This window comes from Ostrea edulis, chromosome 9 (genome assembly GCF_947568905.1).
Source record: "Ostrea edulis chromosome 9, xbOstEdul1.1, whole genome shotgun sequence".
NCBI classification, from domain to species: Eukaryota; Metazoa; Mollusca; class Bivalvia; order Ostreida; family Ostreidae; genus Ostrea; species Ostrea edulis.
The window spans coordinates 42,910,999-42,928,567 of NC_079172.1; the positions used below are offsets into that span (position 1 = coordinate 42,910,999).

At 34.9% G+C, this 17,569-nt stretch overlaps 2 protein-coding genes across 4 annotated transcripts in view; one reads left to right on the forward strand and one right to left on the reverse strand.

Annotated features, from left to right (window-relative positions):
* Positions 1-6,482, reverse strand: part of LOC125658323 (uncharacterized) — a 30,446-nt gene extending 23,964 nt beyond the window's left edge. Inside the window, exons 1-2 of one of the 2 annotated variants that reach the window (XM_056149299.1) lie at positions 6,411-6,482; positions 360-416 (exon numbers count right to left, since the gene is read on the reverse strand). In XM_056149299.1, the coding sequence (XP_056005274.1) occupies positions 360-408 (49 nt within the window). In that variant the 5' untranslated portion in view covers positions 409-416; positions 6,411-6,482. Of the gene's footprint in view, positions 1-359; positions 417-6,381 lie in introns of both variants that reach the window. The other variant, XM_056149300.1, reaches the window with a different exon arrangement.
* On the forward strand, positions 6,455-14,552 carry LOC130050162 (uncharacterized). 2 transcript variants are annotated; one of them, XM_056149297.1, is made up of 7 exons: positions 6,455-6,734; positions 7,085-7,131; positions 8,152-9,616; positions 9,750-10,520; positions 12,190-12,794; positions 13,572-13,789; positions 13,991-14,552. In XM_056149297.1, exons 2-7 carry the CDS (start codon positions 7,114-7,116, stop codon positions 14,082-14,084), a joined length of 3,171 nt encoding a protein of 1,056 aa, XP_056005272.1. In that variant the 5' UTR covers positions 6,455-6,734; positions 7,085-7,113; the 3' UTR covers positions 14,085-14,552. The 2 variants fall into 2 exon arrangements, with proteins under 2 accessions (XP_056005272.1, XP_056005271.1); XM_056149296.1 differs by lacking the exon at positions 6,455-6,734 and having other exon boundaries at positions 6,748-7,131.
* Positions 14,553-17,569: the final 3,017 nt, after the last annotated feature.

Sequence of the window (17,569 nt, forward strand, 5' to 3'; positions counted from 1 at the left end):
TACAATGATGAGAAGAGGCCCATGGGCCACATCACTTACTTGAGCAGCAGCTTACATTCAGCCAATAAATTTTGCATCCTTTCCTTCATCAAAGGAGCCATGGTTAAACAAATTTGTTGCAACAAATAGAATATAATAGGACCTCACAGAACTTTGAAATGACAGTTGATAGATACATGTATATGATGTACATGTATATATCCTCTTTTGTCCATTTTCCAAAAGCACAACTCTGTGACAATGCAATTTACATTAGCATGAATTCCATTTACATAGAGTAAATACATTTATATTCTCCTTGACTTGTTTCTAAATATCAAATTCTCTTTATAAAACAGTTAAAAACCTTAAAATTCTACCTGCTCTATCATCATCCACCTCCATAGGTTCTACCAGTCGCTGTGCCATTTTCTGCTCTGTAAGTAAAACACACTTTGTAAACATTCAGTTAAGGGATTTTAAAAAATTGCTGTATTGCATGAGGACAAAGTATTTTAAAATTTGTATTTAAAAAAATGTCATTAAGTATATTATTGTAGGAGGGTTTTCATAAACTATACCGGTCTGTTGAATACATGCATGTGCACTAACATTTTGTTTAAGTCAGTAGAAAGTGATGGCACATTTCATTTATTATTAAATAAGGAAAAACAGATTGACTCATTAATGTAGTGTTAATGGTACATGATTAATAAATTTGGAACAACTTTCATCATATTTAGGTTTAAGGGTTAGGGGGGGGGGGGTCAACATTGAAAATTCATCGGACATATGAAAGAGTAAAATTTTCTCAGTTCTAATCATAATTAAGGGCTTGCTGCACTCACTATTATTATGCTCTTTCAGTGTAATTAAATTCTCAACTCGGAATATAAGTCTATAGATCTTACCGTGCATACCCCCCCCCCCCCCCCCCCCCCCCTTTTACCCCGATGAAACAAGAGGACCATGGGCCATATCGTTCATCTGAGTCACCTTGGCCCAGCTATTTTGATGTTTTTAAGATTTTTTTTTCACCTAGCCCCAAAGGGTCACAACATAACATAACTTGAATTGCACACATGGTGGGGATGCCTCTACCAATACATGTATGACTAACATGATCTTGCTCTTCAGGAGAAGGTTAAGGTCAACAAGATCAGAACATGAAATGAAATGTTTTACCATAAGATATATATATAAAGCACTAAATAATCACAACTAGGTACTGAAAAAAGGGAAGTCGTTGTGGCCGAGTGGACTTACGCACTGGTTTGACAATCTTGCTAGGCGGTGGGTGCCGTACGTCGCTGGTTCGACCCCGAGCTGGGGTGAAAATTTTCAGTACCTAGTTGTGATTATTTAGTGCTTTATATATTAATTAATTGATTATCACATGTATCGTTTAGATCCTAGGGGTAAACGTAAGGTTGGGTGTTATAATTGTTTGTTTGTGCTTTATATATATATATATATATATATATATATACAGTCAAACCTGTATTAAGAGACCGTCCAACGGAGAATGGAAAAAAGGTCACATATGACAGGTGGTCTCTTAATACAGGTTGCCTATTTTCCACAGTTAATTGATAAAATTTTGCGAATAATTTGTACAATGGAGAAAATGACTACATGTATTTGGAATTTATCATTAAGAATATCAAGTACGGTTTAAATAGTTGTAAAATAAAATTAATAATACACTGTAGTTAAAAATCTAGAATGTTGTATCATAATTTATTATTCATTACATTTTATCTGTTTAAGAATGATAAACATGCATTTCATATTACACATTTACGTGAGATTTAAATCTCATTTATGAACTGCATGTAAATTTTCTAAAACTTATAAACACTTTGTTGTAAAGAGTATTTATGTAATATATAGCCTACTTGTACACTGTAACTAAAAAATGCAAGGCTTGTGGTAAAAAAGCAAATGAAGTGTTGTGTCTCCTTTTGTACAATACATGCTGGAAATATGTTATTCAATTTGAGAAACATTATTTAAATAAATCACAATATCGATTCATTGTACATGCACAGCAAATCTTTTAAGGTATTCCATGTATAATGAAAGGATAATGAACAATTTTGAAGGATTTAGATCAACATAAAACTTTATTGTTAAATAATGATGGAAGTGAAGCGGATGAAATTCACATGACTGGTAAATGATTAGAAGCTGACCTTTTTGCACTTAAGACTTTTTGGAAGAGTTGTCTGCCCTTTGTAAAAATAAGAAAAATCTAATTTTCTAAAAATGTGTGTGGTCAATGATTAATTTTATTTCATATTTTCATAAAAAGAAAGTGTATGTAACTTTCTACCAAGAGATTAGTATGAATATATAATTTGTTTTTAAAATATTGTAATAAAAGATGCTTTTCCCATATACTTCAATGTTAAATTCTAGGTGAAATATATCAAGCAGTAAACAAAATTTAGAAAATTCCTACCGTGGGTTATTTTTATTTGATGAACCCTTCAAAATGATACCATGATTACAAATATTCCACCATCCATTTATTAGATATGAAATATGGTCATTACACATTGAATACCTTAAGCTTTGAACTAATGCAGGCAACTTTCTTGAACTCGGACGTGTCAAATACTCGGGACATGTCAAAGTGAGCCTCTAGTTCCGGTCATTATTCTAGAAACCTCGAGTATCTCATGCAGGAAAAATTTCAGTCCTAAAGTACAATATTTACCTGATTTATAAAACGAAAGTGTTAGGGGCGATAATTCCCAGAATAGTCGGCTCAACCAAAATCGAAAGTAGTAATCGCGGTGTAATCGAAAAATGTACAGTTGTTAAATAGAGGTAAATTTTCGTGAAAATACACGAAAAGGTTGTAGAAATCATGGTCGTTGGTCGCGTTAGACAGGTAGTCGTTTAATACAGGTACAATATATATAGTAACGTCTTGGGGGGAACTTTTTATGGTCACATACGACAGTGAGTCGCTTAATACAGTGGGTCGCTATGGCAGTTTTGACTGTATATATATACACACACACACACACACACACACAGGCAATATTGAAATGGTTAGGTTATTTTAAAAGTAATGTCAAACTCTAAGGTCAAGGTCACAAGGTTAAAAAATTTATTACCATAAAATAAGTTTTATCACGAAGAATGTATGTATGAAACAGCCGTATCACTCACAATTCAGTCTTAAGTTATGAACAACATTAAAATTCCAAACAAACAGCCAGGACAAAAACAATGTGCACCCCCCCCCTCCAAAACCAACTTTAGTCACAGGGGCATAACAAAATTTGGGAACATCTGCATTTAGATATAATTTAGTGTGGCCCTGCTACTTTGTTTTAATTAATTTCCTACACCCTCCCACATAAAAATACTCCTATTGTGGCTCCACAATATCCTCAATGGCAACCCTTAAATTGTGAACTACCTGCAGGTACTTGCATATTAATCTGACTAATCATGACCCTGCTGTTGTTGGGATGAAGATTTTTAAAAATTGTTTCCCTATAAATTCTTATCATGTAAAACTTGGATCCCCTAATGTGGCCCCTACCTATGCCCACCCCCGGTCATGATATGAATAAATTAGAATCTGCACTATAGGGATGCTTCTATATCAATACCACTAATCATGGCCCTTCTGTTATTGAAAAGAAAATTTTCCTCAATATTTCCATTAAAAAAATTGATTCCCTATTGTGGCCCCCACCCTAACCCCGGGGGTCATGATTTTCACAAACTGGAATCTGCACTATGTCAGGAAGCTTTCATGTAAACTTTTCTGAACCATTGGTTCTTGAAAAGAAGATTTTCCCTATATATTCCCATGTAAAACTTTGATTCCCTATTGTGGCCCCACCTTACTTCTGGGGACTACAATTTGAACAAACCTGAATCTGTACTACCTGAGGATATTTGGATACCAATATCACTAATCATAGCCCCGCTGCTCTTGAGAAGAATCATCTTCCCAAGTCAAGGGTTTCTGATCTGGTCTGCTTTAGATGAAGCAGAGCGGATCAGAAAACCTCGACTCAGGAAGATGGAGAAGAATGTTTAAAGATTTTTCTTAAATACTCACATGTAAAAAAAAAAACTTCAATGGCCCCACCTTACCCCCAGGGGCCATGATTTGAAAAACTTATATCTACTCTATGTCAGGAAGCTTTTTTTTTATTTAGACGGGATAGCACAATTAGTATCAAGTGACTATAGTTTACATTGTGGTCTTGTATAAAACATATTCACAGACATAAATGAGAGAATAGAAAAATAGATAACATAAAATATATACATGTACACGATATCACTGGAAAAAAATAAACATATACATATCTATATATCACTTATTTGAGTAATAATGCTGCAAATATGCTGATTTAAAAGATGTAATAGAACCACAGCTTCTGACAGACTCTGGCAACTGATTCCATAAAATTGTGGATGATACGAACTACTTTATGGTTTCATGCAAATTTCCAATTTATCCAATGGAAGACCTTATTGTTATTCTGAGGTTGTTTTTTTTTTTTTTTATCTATCATTAAGTTCCCCAAACCAAAAACATGCTTAAATGTCTTTCTTGCCTTTTAATGATTATACTGTAGATGCTGTAGAAATGCTTAACGGATTGGCATGGACAAAATTACTGACCATCAAGTGCATGCGTGTTAAACTGATTTTGATTGGATGGTGCTTGAACTTATATTGCTCTCTTATAACTCAAGGAAATAACGTGAAGTTATACTGTTCTGAATAGAAATGTATATTGAATGATTCAATGCCACTTTACTCAAACAAAATGGCACCACTCTGTATATGGGGGAACCTTTGAGAAACACTAGTTATCACAATTGTTCAGGAGTTAAATAATGCCAGAACCTAGAGTCATGAATTTCCTAATTTTTGGTGAAAGTATTCTGTCTCAATATAACTATATACATACAGTTTGTTTGCTTAAAGGGACTGGTTCATGATTTTTGATTAAAATATTTTTCATTTTTGGTGGTAAACATTAAAAGTATAACTCATTTAATATTGACAGCCAAAAATTTGACCTTCTGAATGCAAGAATTAAAGCAATATTTTAGACTTAAATCTGTGTTATGTAAACAAAGACTCGAGTCTAATTATGTATACAAACAAGCAAGAGAAATATTGATTTTGTAGTATAAAGCATCTTAATTTTGCATAGTCACAAATTTTAACTTTTAGATGACACATTGACCCCAAAAATGCATGAAATGTGAAAGATATAATAAACCTAGATCGATATCCATTTCTTTTGAAAATTTCGTAAACAATAACATATCGCAATCTTTGTTTACAAAACAAATAATAAACTCTCTAAAATGAGCTTCTGTGATAATGCAGAACCTTAATTTTTACATGAACTCTTTTAAACACATTAGACAGCAGATTTTGATCATTGAAAGTGAAAAAGAAAATCTTAATGAGGAAAATCGTGAACCAGTCCCTTTAACATTCTGTCTCAATATAACTATATACATATACCAGCCATAATTTTTCCCCTTTCCTGTTACAAATGTGATTCAACGTACATCATTTTGCATATGATCATCCCTATCATAGCCCTGCCCTCCCAGGGCCAATCTAATTAAAATTAGATGTTAGATCCGCTCACATACTCGCATAGCGAGTATGTGAGCGAATCTAACATCTAATTTTAAATAGATTGCACAGGGGCCTGACCCAAGGCTTATGAGTTTCACAATATTGGTAAAGGCCATTTTGCTCAATATACATGTACATGTGTTTACTTGACCCCGAAAAATGTGCTAAATTTGGGTGCTATCAAAAAAAAGCACTTATACTTTATATCAATGAGATTAGGCAAGTCCTTAATATGACGTTTTCCTGCATTTCGGACTCAAAAAAATGAAATCTATAATAATGATTTCATGATTAAAATCTTCATCTTCATCCAATGAATGAATGTACAGAAAGTAAAGAAGAAAATATCTAAAGATGTCACTATGCCACTGTTTATAAATTTCATAAAAAACATACACAAATACATGTATATATATAACCACAAGGGCTTGCTCCCTTTTAAAAATTGCACTGTTTACAATATATTTTTAAACGGGAGCGATCGAGCCCCCTTGAGATATAGTAACATTTCTGATAAGAATGTATGTATGTCTACCCGTTTCTGGTCACTTTGTACAAATATAATTCAACATTCCATTGTTAAAATGACAGACCTGAGTCCTACGGACCCAAGGCAACGGTAAACACTACACAGGCCTGGGAAAGGGGTCGAGACACGAATTATTCAAGAAATGCATTTGATTGAACATCTGTATGACACATTTATATTTTGATCTTGCCCTCTGTACTTTCAAAAAATAAGAAAAAAATCAACTGCACCTTGTTACTACAGGTCTACAGACACAAACCTTTGAAATCTGGCTACATAATACATGGGTTATTTTCTACTTTCGTTTTGGTATTTCATCTAACTGTGCAGTGAACCGATCCCGATCTCAAATTTTTAAAAACTTTTAGGTTTTTAAAACGTAAGAAAAACTCGAACTTTTTATTACCATCGAAAACCCATATTTCAGATGATCGATCTTGTTGCTTATCAAAACAATAAAAAAGAATTGCTAGTTCACATTTTTAAAAACAAATGATAAGGGGGGGGGGGTCAGTTCCAAGAAAAGGTTGAATGGATTTTCCTCTTTCGTTTTGATCTTCCTGCTTATGAACACGGAGAAAAGGTAAGTTGAGAGAGAGAGAGAGAGAGAGAGAGAGTCGTTATTGTAGATCAGCAATATACTGTCATTTTACACATCTTTTACTACAGAGTTTCTAAAAAAAAAAAAAAAAAAAAAAAAACAATTGATATCATTATGTGCATGTATTTTATCACTGACAATCCATTCTTGATATACGATAAATTACTTACAGATACGAATGTAGAATGATTTACAAGGGCGGTGGAAAAGCTTATCGTTAAACGTCCGATATGAAATTACACTGCTTTATGATGCCCAATGCAAATAAATGAGAAATGATAACAATCAGAAATCAGTTGGTATCGCATTCAGTCCGTTTTATTTTCTTGCAGACCTTGATGACTTAAAAGAAGACGTAAAAATGGACGACGTCGCAATAGTTTGTATATATATTCTTAATTTCTGTAGGTCAGGTTTAGCAGTGGGATAATTAGTTGCATTACATGTAGCTGCAGATCTGTATAGCTCTCTGGGAAAATATTGGGACAGACCAGACCATCAGATCTGCAGCTAGCAGTTTATGAGACACTATTTATTATTACCATCAAACGATGTTCATCCCCAAAGAATTACCGAATTGGTGATATCGCTTATTCAAATATGTGATATCATTTATTCAAATAGATATCACTTACACTAATTAATATAAAAACGACTGCACCTCATCACAGTACCAATTGTATTTGTAAGTACATGTGTACTTATGAAGTGATTTCACCCATTTGAATATAGGTGATATCACTGATTCATATTTGAATCTTGTGGTGTAAACATGTAAATCCCATTGTTGTTAATAATACCAAGAGCGGAGGAGAAGGGGGCAGCCGGGGCACGTGCTTTGTATTAATCATTAAAATTGAACTAAACATAACCGAGGCCCGTTTTATGCCATTTGGTTGTTTTTCTTGAAGTTTATTTTTTGTTCCTTTATTATAATTTCTTTATTATTATTTTTTAAGACTACGGATTCGGGTTTCTTTTTAAATGACTTTTCAATGTATCCGGATTTTCATAAAAAATACACACGAAATTGATGTATGTCTGTATTTTAACACTGATAGGCCTAATGATACAAATGTATCAGTTCAGTCATCCAATGCAAGTACATGTATCGTGTTTTGAATATCAGACTATGTTGCTATACATTGGCCATCTTTGCCATCATTGATAATGCCATATACCCGCAAGGATAGAATTAGTTGCAATTTGGTATGAAATCCAATTTAGCAATTGATTTTAAAATCACTCCTCCCATATTCCTCTTCAAGAAACAAAAGCTCGCTCTCTCTCTTCTCCATACGCTGAGAGAATTCTATATATACAGTATTAGTTAGAATTTCTTTTTGACCTATGGGAGTGCTAATTGCCCAGTCTTACCTCAACTGTGACTTTATTGTAGAGGACATTTGGAGAACCTGAATCATTACAATTAATTAAATTGTTCCAAGATAAGATTGACACCCTGAACAAATCGGACAATTGTATGAAAATAATTATTACCCGGGAAAACAATGAATATCGAGTTGTGATTGAGTGCAATAAAAAACCAAAACCACAAGAATATGCAGATAATAAACATGCATTCATGAAAAAGTGGTTAGAAGACATTAAGGGAGGTACCTTGAAAGTTGACGATGAAGAGGAAAGGGCCATTGTTGAAAAAGAATTGGAAAAGAACAAAGTCTGTTTTACAATTTCGGAGAAAAATTTACATTTTCGCATATATACAAGAAAGGAAGAAGAACTGAAACAAATTATGAGAAACATGCACAAACTTCTTCAAAGAACTTATGTAGATGATTCCTTGTCCCAAACTAAATCCACAACACAGTCAGCAGCAGAAGCATCTGTTAAACCCCCCAAGGACATCCCCCAAAAAGACGATGAGAAAGTAACAACCACATCTAAGAAAACAACTACTGGGAGTTCAAAAGGCGATGCAAAAGTAACAACCGCATCTGTGAAACCTCCTACTGGGGGTTCAAAAGACGATGCGAAAGTAACAACCGCATCTGTGAAACCTCCTACTGGTGGTTCAAAAGACGATGCAAAAGTAACAACCGCATCTGTGAAACCTCCTACTGGGGGTTCAAAAGACGATGCGAAAGTAACAACCGCATCTGTGAAACCTCCTACTGGGGGTTCAAAAGACGATGCGAAAGTAACAACCACATCTAAGAAAACAACTACTGGGAGTTCAAAAGGCGATGCAAAAGTAACAACTGCATCTGTTAAACCTCCTACTGGGGCTTCAAAAGAGGATGGGAAAGGAAAAGCCGCATCTATGGAATTTCCAACTGGGGGTTCAAAAGAGGATGGGAAAGAAACAAGCACAAAAGCGGGCAAACAAAAGATAAATAAATCAAATATTATCGCAGCAGACTCAAACAGACTACAAAATCACGTGCCAGAGCGCGATTCAAAATCTGCTACCGAAGCCAAAACCAATTCACGAGTCCCAAAAATGAAACTGGATATTACCTTGAAGGATGGATTGATAGTAAGGATATACAAGGCTGATATCACAGCTATCACTTTGGACGCCATTGTAAACCCAGCCAATGGCACACTTCAAAATACGGGTGGTGCTGCATATGCCATATCAAAGGCTGCGGGTGTTAAATTTGACAGAGAGTGTGAAAAGAAAATGAAGGAAAGGAAGCGCATCAAAACAACAGAAAATGTTTTGACAACATCAGGAGATCTTCCCTGCAAGTATGTTATCAATGCAGTAGGGCCTCAGTGGGTAGACTACAAAGACAAAATGGATTGTCTTTACGCTCTAGAAAAAACGATCATAAACATTCTTGAAACTGCAGAGAAACAAGGAATCGTCTCCGTTGCAACACCACCCATAAGTTCAGGTATTCATTCAGTATTTTCCATATTTTGACAACTTTGAAATTGCTCCATAGGTGTCTCCTTTGACTACTAAGAAAAATTAAACTATGGTTGAGGAATCGTTGTATAAAACTGATATTATTTTTATACTTGTAGGTATATTTCGAGTACCTTGGGAATTGTGTGCACCTATATACGTAAACGGTATAGCGAAATTTGGAAGCAAACAAAGACGCTTTCTACAGGAGGTGCATTTAGTGGATTTAGCAGACGACATTCTGGATTTGTCTTGTACCTTCTATCAGGAATGGAACAAGAATAAAAAGTTGGACATAAAACAGTTGCTTCAAAACTTCGCCCGGAAAAACCCACAGTATATGTCCAGAGCTGCCGTACAACAGAAAACAGATAGAGATCCTCTGTCTGAGGAAAATTCTTCTCCAAAGGCGTGTGAATATTTGGAAAATTCAAAAGGAAAACTAAAGTTTATGATAGTTGGAAAAGTGCAAGTATTTATATACAGAGACAACTTAGTGAAAGCTGAAGGTATTGACGTGCTTGTGTCACCTGAAAACAATGCGTTTACTGGAAGCGGAGCACTCGCCCAGAGTATACTAAAAGCTGCTGGTTGGCAATACCAACAGCAGCATCAGAGTATACAGCAGAAAGTTTATCATAGTGGAAAAGCACTCATGCGTGGTGAAATCCGTATCATTTCTGCAGGAGATCTGAAATATAAATACGTGTTGAATGTTGTTGTCAACCGACTTTCAAATAATCGCCCTCCTGGGAAGACGGAATTGCATGAATTTAAATGCATGCTTAAGCATGTATTAGAGAATTTGGATGCACTTGCACTGTGCAACATGAAACAAAGTCATGACAATTTCAGACTGAGTTCGATTGCCATGCCTTTGCTTGGAGCAGGTAACTATAAATAAAAATAATGATAACTTCTAGGTTTTCAAAATATTTTAAAGAACTTCTACTTTAAAATTAGAACTGCAATTTAATTTTAGATGTAGAGTTGCCAATAGAATAGATAAAAAGAAATATTTCATGATAAGTTTGAATTTCGAAAAGAAATATGAACCTTAACCCTATTAACATTTTTTTTTTTTTTTGGCTGTAGTAACGGTTTGCTTCACAAACTTAGAATTAGAGAAAGCTTTATGAATATGACTTTTAATCAGCTGCACTTCGTAGCCTGTGGTCATTTAATTGGATCACAGAGTCTGAGAGACGTGTAAAAATGACCCCCAGTTGCAGTTTTTCAAAAATAGAATATCTTAGAAATAAGAATGAAATGCCAAAGGGTCAAATGTTCTTTTCTTACCAAAATTTGTTCGTTGTTTGTCGGTGTCGTTTGCGTTGTAAAATTTTCACAATTTCATTTTCTCTAGAACCATTGGGCCAATTTCAAACAAACTTCGGTAAGAGGGGTTCAAATTTGTTCAATGGAAGAGCCATCTCTCCTTCCAAGGAGAAGATACTCAAAGGCAAAAATAGGGTGGGGTCTTTTAAAGATATTTGAAGAACCAATGGGCCTGAAAAGCTTCCTGGCATAATGGAGATTCAAGTTTGTTCAAATTATGTCCCCCAGGGGTAGGGTGGCACTGCAATAAGGTGCTAAAGTTTTAGATGGAGATCGATTGGGAAAATATTTAAAAAATTCTTCTTAATAGGGCCATGATCAGTTATATTAATGAATATGCGATACGCAAGAGCTTGTTCTGCGTATGGTCATTTTAAAATCGAAACAGGCTACTGACAAACAAGTTAATGATGATGGGGTTTCAACAGTCTCGTTTTAAGTCAGCATTTTGTAAATTCTATGATCGTTATAACGATCTAGTTTGACAATACGACCTATCATTGGATCAAATGCTGTCTGACGTTTTTCATACCGATTGTTAGACCGTTCTTGGCACACTGATTTCGACTACGGATAATTCCGTTTACCTTATCAAGATATAGGGCTCACGGTGGGTGTGACCGGTCGACAGGGGATGCTTACTCCTCCTAGGCACCTGATCCAGGGGTCCGTGTTTGCCCAACTCTCTATTTCATATTGCTTATAGGAGTTATGAGATTGATCACTGTTCGTTATCTTCACCTTTCAAGCAAGCATTCCCGGGTACTGCAGATTCAGGTACTAGAGGTTCAATTACGTTTGTTCAAAGCATGGCTACCGGGGGGTGTACATGGGAATACATTTAAGAGGGACTTTAAAATCTCAGGGGGTGTACATGGGAATACATTTAAGAGGGACTTTAAAATCTCAAGAACAATAGAAATATGATTAGTCATATTGATATGCAAGCATCATCAGGATGTGCAGGTTTGAATTTGTTAATATTTTTTTTATATCCAGGGGTCCGTATTTGCCCATCTCTCTATTTTGTATTGCTTGTAAGAGTTATGAGTTTGATTACTGTTCGTTATCTTCACCTTTCTTACTTTAAACGGATTATATGTATGTGTTATTTAAATTGTTTTTTAAAAAGTTGCTTAGCATTTCCCTTTTCATTAGTATTACTAGTTTTTATTGTATTTGTAACTTAGAACCCTAAACTTACGTAACCGACAATTTCAGGTGGGATTACGAATCCAATTTTCCTTGAGAGTATATGCTCCACTGTATATGAAGCGATAGAAGAATACACGGAAACTGCCCGGAAGTCAACCCTGAAAGAGATACATCTCGTGAGCTACCTGGAGGAGACAAACACTGCATTCGCGAAAGTTTTCTTAGCCATATCAAAACAAGATTACCTTCATTTTCGCCAAAAGCCCCCAACACAAAGACCCATGTCAGCATCTCTTAAGTACGGAGAGGATTTAAGAAACAGAGATCCCGTGGATATTTGGAAAATGGGGACGAGAAAGATTCAACCAGATTTTCAAAAGTTTGTCGACGAAATCAAGAATCCGCCACCAGATAATTGCGTCATATGCATGGATACCTTCACAAAACCAGTTAAGTTGAGAAAATGCAACCACATTTTTTGTAAAGAGTGCATCATGGTCTTTTTCTCAATGAAATCAGCATGCCCTGTTTGCAATTGTATATATGGTACTATATACGGCGATCAACCGAAAAATGGAACAGCCACAATATACCAAGAAAAGACGTCGTTGCCTGGTCATAAAGGTGGAACATACGTCATAGTTTACGATTTTCCGAATGGAACACAAGAGGTATTTATTGATTAATTATATATTACGAATCCCTTACTTTAATTCTTGAATGGGAAAATATATTTTGAGATTTTTGTACAGTTGTGTTCATTTCATTTGTCATAAGGTTATTTTCTTTAAGCAAATACAAGGGGATGCGTACTCATAGTCACCTGATCCCACCTCTGGTATGTCTAGGGGTCCGTGTTTGTCTGATCCCACCTCTGGTATGTCTAGGGGTCCGTGTTTGTCTGATCCCACCTCTGGTATGTCTAGGGGTCCGTGTTCGCCCAACTCTTAATTTCGTATGGCTTACAGGTGTTATGAGATTGATCACTCTTCGTTATCTTCGCCTTTTCAAGAGGTCTCGGAATATATCAATATTCATTACTTTGTAATATTGATAAGTCATTAAGTTATTTGTTATTACTTAGTTTTTAACTAGCAAGTCATTCAGTTTTAGAAATACTGTGAACAAAGACTAGAGGTTTTTTATTTGTTAATACGTCCATTCAAGAATTGTTTGCTCATATCGAGACTTCACCAGCTGTGGATGAATTTCCATAAATTGAAACTACATGGCGATCAGACCCGTAGCACTTAGGCTAACGCCTACAGTGACTCAGGATTTAAGCCTCATCTGAAAGACCGACGACTTTCTCCATGCCGAGTGGGAAGTATCTAAACATTGAGCCACCGCGAACTAGCAACAATGGTGTGCTAGCACTAGTCTAGCAAGGTTTGGATAGCACAGTTTTAATCGTCTTTAGCATTATACAGCATTTGGTACTTTTCTAGGAATGTCACCCGGTCCCAGGATCCTTTTTCAAGGGCACACGTCGCCTGGCATACTTACCCGCCACCAAGGACGGTACTCCAATTTTACACATGCTAGAGAGAGCCTTCAAACAGGGGCTGATATTCACCGTAGGGTCTTCCAGGACAACTGGGTACAGCAATGTGGTTACTTGGAACGACATTCACCACAAAACCAGAACCACAGGAGGCCCGGAGAGGTGAACATGTTATCTGCACAGTCCTTACAAACATTGTACTACGTAACAACTGATTTTAAATAATAGATTTAAATTATATATTGCATACATGTATATTACAAATCAAATACGAATTTTAATTTTATTTTTGATGTTTGAAATATTTTATTAATCATTTCCTATAGGACAGTTATTGCTAATACATAGATATATTACATTTAGGTTTGGCTATCCTGATCCAGATTACCTCTTGCGCGTGCGCGAGGAACTGGAAGCGAAAGGGATCACGGACAGGGAAGACTTGGATCAGAAGTAGAGAGGATCCGATCCTTGATGTTTTGTGAATAGTTGCAATGAAAACTCGTGAATGTTTTGGTTCGATTTTCTTTATGTAAAACACATACGGCTTTTACATGTGTATACATTCAATTGCCATTTGAACAGTATTCCGTGTTTACAAGTTCCATACTTGAGTACATGTACGCTTGATTACTCCATCCAGCTAGAATTTAGCGGCGATTCTTTTATTCTACATTAACATGTATTATTTTTGTATGTTTTTATCTTTATTATATCTTATTTTTACCTTCATTTCATAGTAATTTTTTTAATACCACAAGTTGTATTCGTTAATCGATATTGTTACATATAGAAGTAGCTTGTGATAAATGTTTAGTGCTACTGTTGATACTGAGTTTAGGAAATGGCAAAACCTTTTAATGTTTGGAATGTTTTTCTCGTGTTTTCAAAAGCATAATTTTAAGATATACATGTCTTCATTCAATGCTTCATTTAATTATTGTGTGTTTACAAAATCCGTCCATGGGTGTACTCCTGAAGATTATGATGAATCTCAGGAAAACTTTAATGTACCTTCATTTTTTAATTTACAATTATTATGCCCCGTAATCGGAGATTCGGTGAACTACTGTTTTGGGTCTGTTTGTCCTAGAAATCTTTAAAAGCATAGGGCCTAAGATATTGGTAAAATTTTGCATGTTCCAAAACGGTGGCGAAATTAAAGATCATAACTAGCAAATCACAGAAAGTTTTTCAGAATGTTTACAAACACATTGGATATGATAGTAATTCCAAAATAATCCCCTGTTCTCATTTGCCTAAACTGGTACCCTGTTGACTTCGCATCTCTTATATTTGTGTGTAGCCACCAATCAGCGGGTTACCAGTTTAATATATTGTCTCCAGACAAACATTTTATAAAGGGCTAAAACGTCAAAATGACTGCAATTTCAAAGCGCTGCAGCTATAGATAACTCATAATTGATACTACAAGTTTATTTTATGGAGTTCTAGCAAATATTGTGATGTCATTTTTGAGACAAAAGATAGACCCCTATGCCATAATTTTGAATGGATGGTGATGGGGTTTTCATATATCATGTGTATTCCTTGTGACAAGATTTTTCTTTAGAGAACAAAATTTTTGATCAGATAGCCTTGAAAAACCTTTAACCTTGGTCATGATAATTGAATGCTAGTGATAGGGATTATTTGATCCGTGTATTCCTTGTAACAGGACCTTTCTTTTGGTACCAAACCTTTTGACTTTGAAGGGTGACTAACGTTTAAAAAATTTAACCTTGGTCGTAACTTTTGAATGGTTAGAGATATGGCTTTTATATTTCACATGTATATCTCTTTTGGCATGACATTTCTTTAGGTATTAAGAGTTTTGACCTCATGACCTTTCATAACAATACTCTTATTCTGGGTTCAATGACTGAATTTTTTGTATTTGAAGAACTTCTTGGTCTCAGCATAACAAAAAGCACTGATCTTGATGAAATATCAGCAATTTGTTTTTAAATAGTGTACTAAAAGCACCTATAACTTTAATCATCAATCAATTAATTCTGGAAGAGTACCAGAAAGTATGAAGCAGGCTAGGGTCAAGCCCTTATTCAAATAGGATAGTCCATTACAAGTGGGAAACTATAGACCAGTTAGCATCTTAAGTGTGGTATCAAAGATATTACAGAAGAGTGTTTAAAAAACTTAAGGATTTTTTTTACATAGTAATAACATATTCTATGAGCTTCAGTCCGGGGTTCCAAGTAAATTTACTTTCGTTTTCACATTCATGTACCCAATGAGCAGAGACTTTACAAACACATAATATTACCCACAATGCAAATTATATTGAATAAGAATTAAAATATTATCGAATAAGAATGACATGACTATCGAATAAGAATGACATGATTATCGAATATGAATTGCATGCTTTTGAATATGAATAGTAAAATTATCGAATATGAATGACATGATTGTCGAATATAAATAATATAATTATCGAATATAAATGACATGATTATCGAATTTGAATGATAAAATTATCGAATATGAATCACATGTTTTTGAATATGAATGATAAGATTATCGAATATGAATCACATGTTTTTGAATATGAATGAAAAGTTTAGAATATGAATAACAATTTATTGAATAAGAATGACATGTTTTTGAATAAGAATAACATGTTTTTGAATATGAATGATAAAATTATCGAATATGAATAACAACTTTTCGAATATGAATGATATGCTTTAGAATATAAATTACAAGTTTTCGAATATGAATAACAAGATTAGTATAATAGTGCAACGTTTTACACGCCATAGTCGTTGGTGGTAAGTCCTTTCAACAATCTGTTGGAATTCCCATGGGCACGAATTGTGATCCTTATTAGTTTACTGCTTTTATATTCTTATGATGCAGAATTTATTCAACAGATTTTACGTGAAAAGAAAAACTATCTTGCCGTGTTCTTTAACGCGACATTTAGGTATATCGACGAGGTTTTATCGAATTTTAATAATCATTTTCATTCACAAACTCGAAATAAAACACCACAGAGTACTCTACATCTGCCTCAAACTTACAAATTTAACGGCAAACTAACAATTAAACTTTCTGACAAACAGAATTACTTCAGCCTCTCTATCGTCAACTTCCCTTATTGTTGAAGAAATATTCCATTACCACCTGCATGTGGTGTTTATATCTCTCAACTGATCCGATACATAAGAGCTTGTTCTATGTATCGTCTGTTTTTCAATCGAGGCAGGTTATTGACAAACAAGTTGATGTTACAGGGGTTTCAACAGTCTCGTTTAAAGTCAGTATTTTGCAAATTCTATGGTCGTTATAACATCTAATTTGTCAATACAACCTATCATTGGGTCAAATGCTGTTTGGCGTGTTTCATGCTAATTGTTAGGCCGTTCTTTACACACTTATTTTAATTTTGATCGGCAAACCAGATCGTTATATAACGACCATGAATTTATGACAGATCGGCTCAATATTCAACATCAACTGATCTGGTATCCTTTGTTCCACTCACTTAGATCACTGCACACTTTATAGCGACATATCAATATCATGGGAGCATAAAAGATCTAATTGAAAATCAAGCAAAGTTTCAAGATGAATGTCCGAAGACAGTGCCTTGCCCATGCTTCAAAACTACTTAATCCGATCCCGATTTTTAATCCACACTTTCGCTATAGATTCCGACGTTGACCTATCTAGATTATAGTAGCATTTTTAAAATGCTTTCAGAAATCAGTTGCGTTTCATCAATTAAAAAAAACCTGGAGATAGTCTGGTAGGAACCAAGGAGGTGTCGACAGCAGATTAATGGATATTGGTCTAAATGTTCTTGTTGATCGTAGAAGATTATATTGATTACAAGAAACAGGGGTAACCTTTATACTTTTCTACTTTGAAATCCATTCATTACTGATACAAGATCAGTAATAAATCAACACAACACAT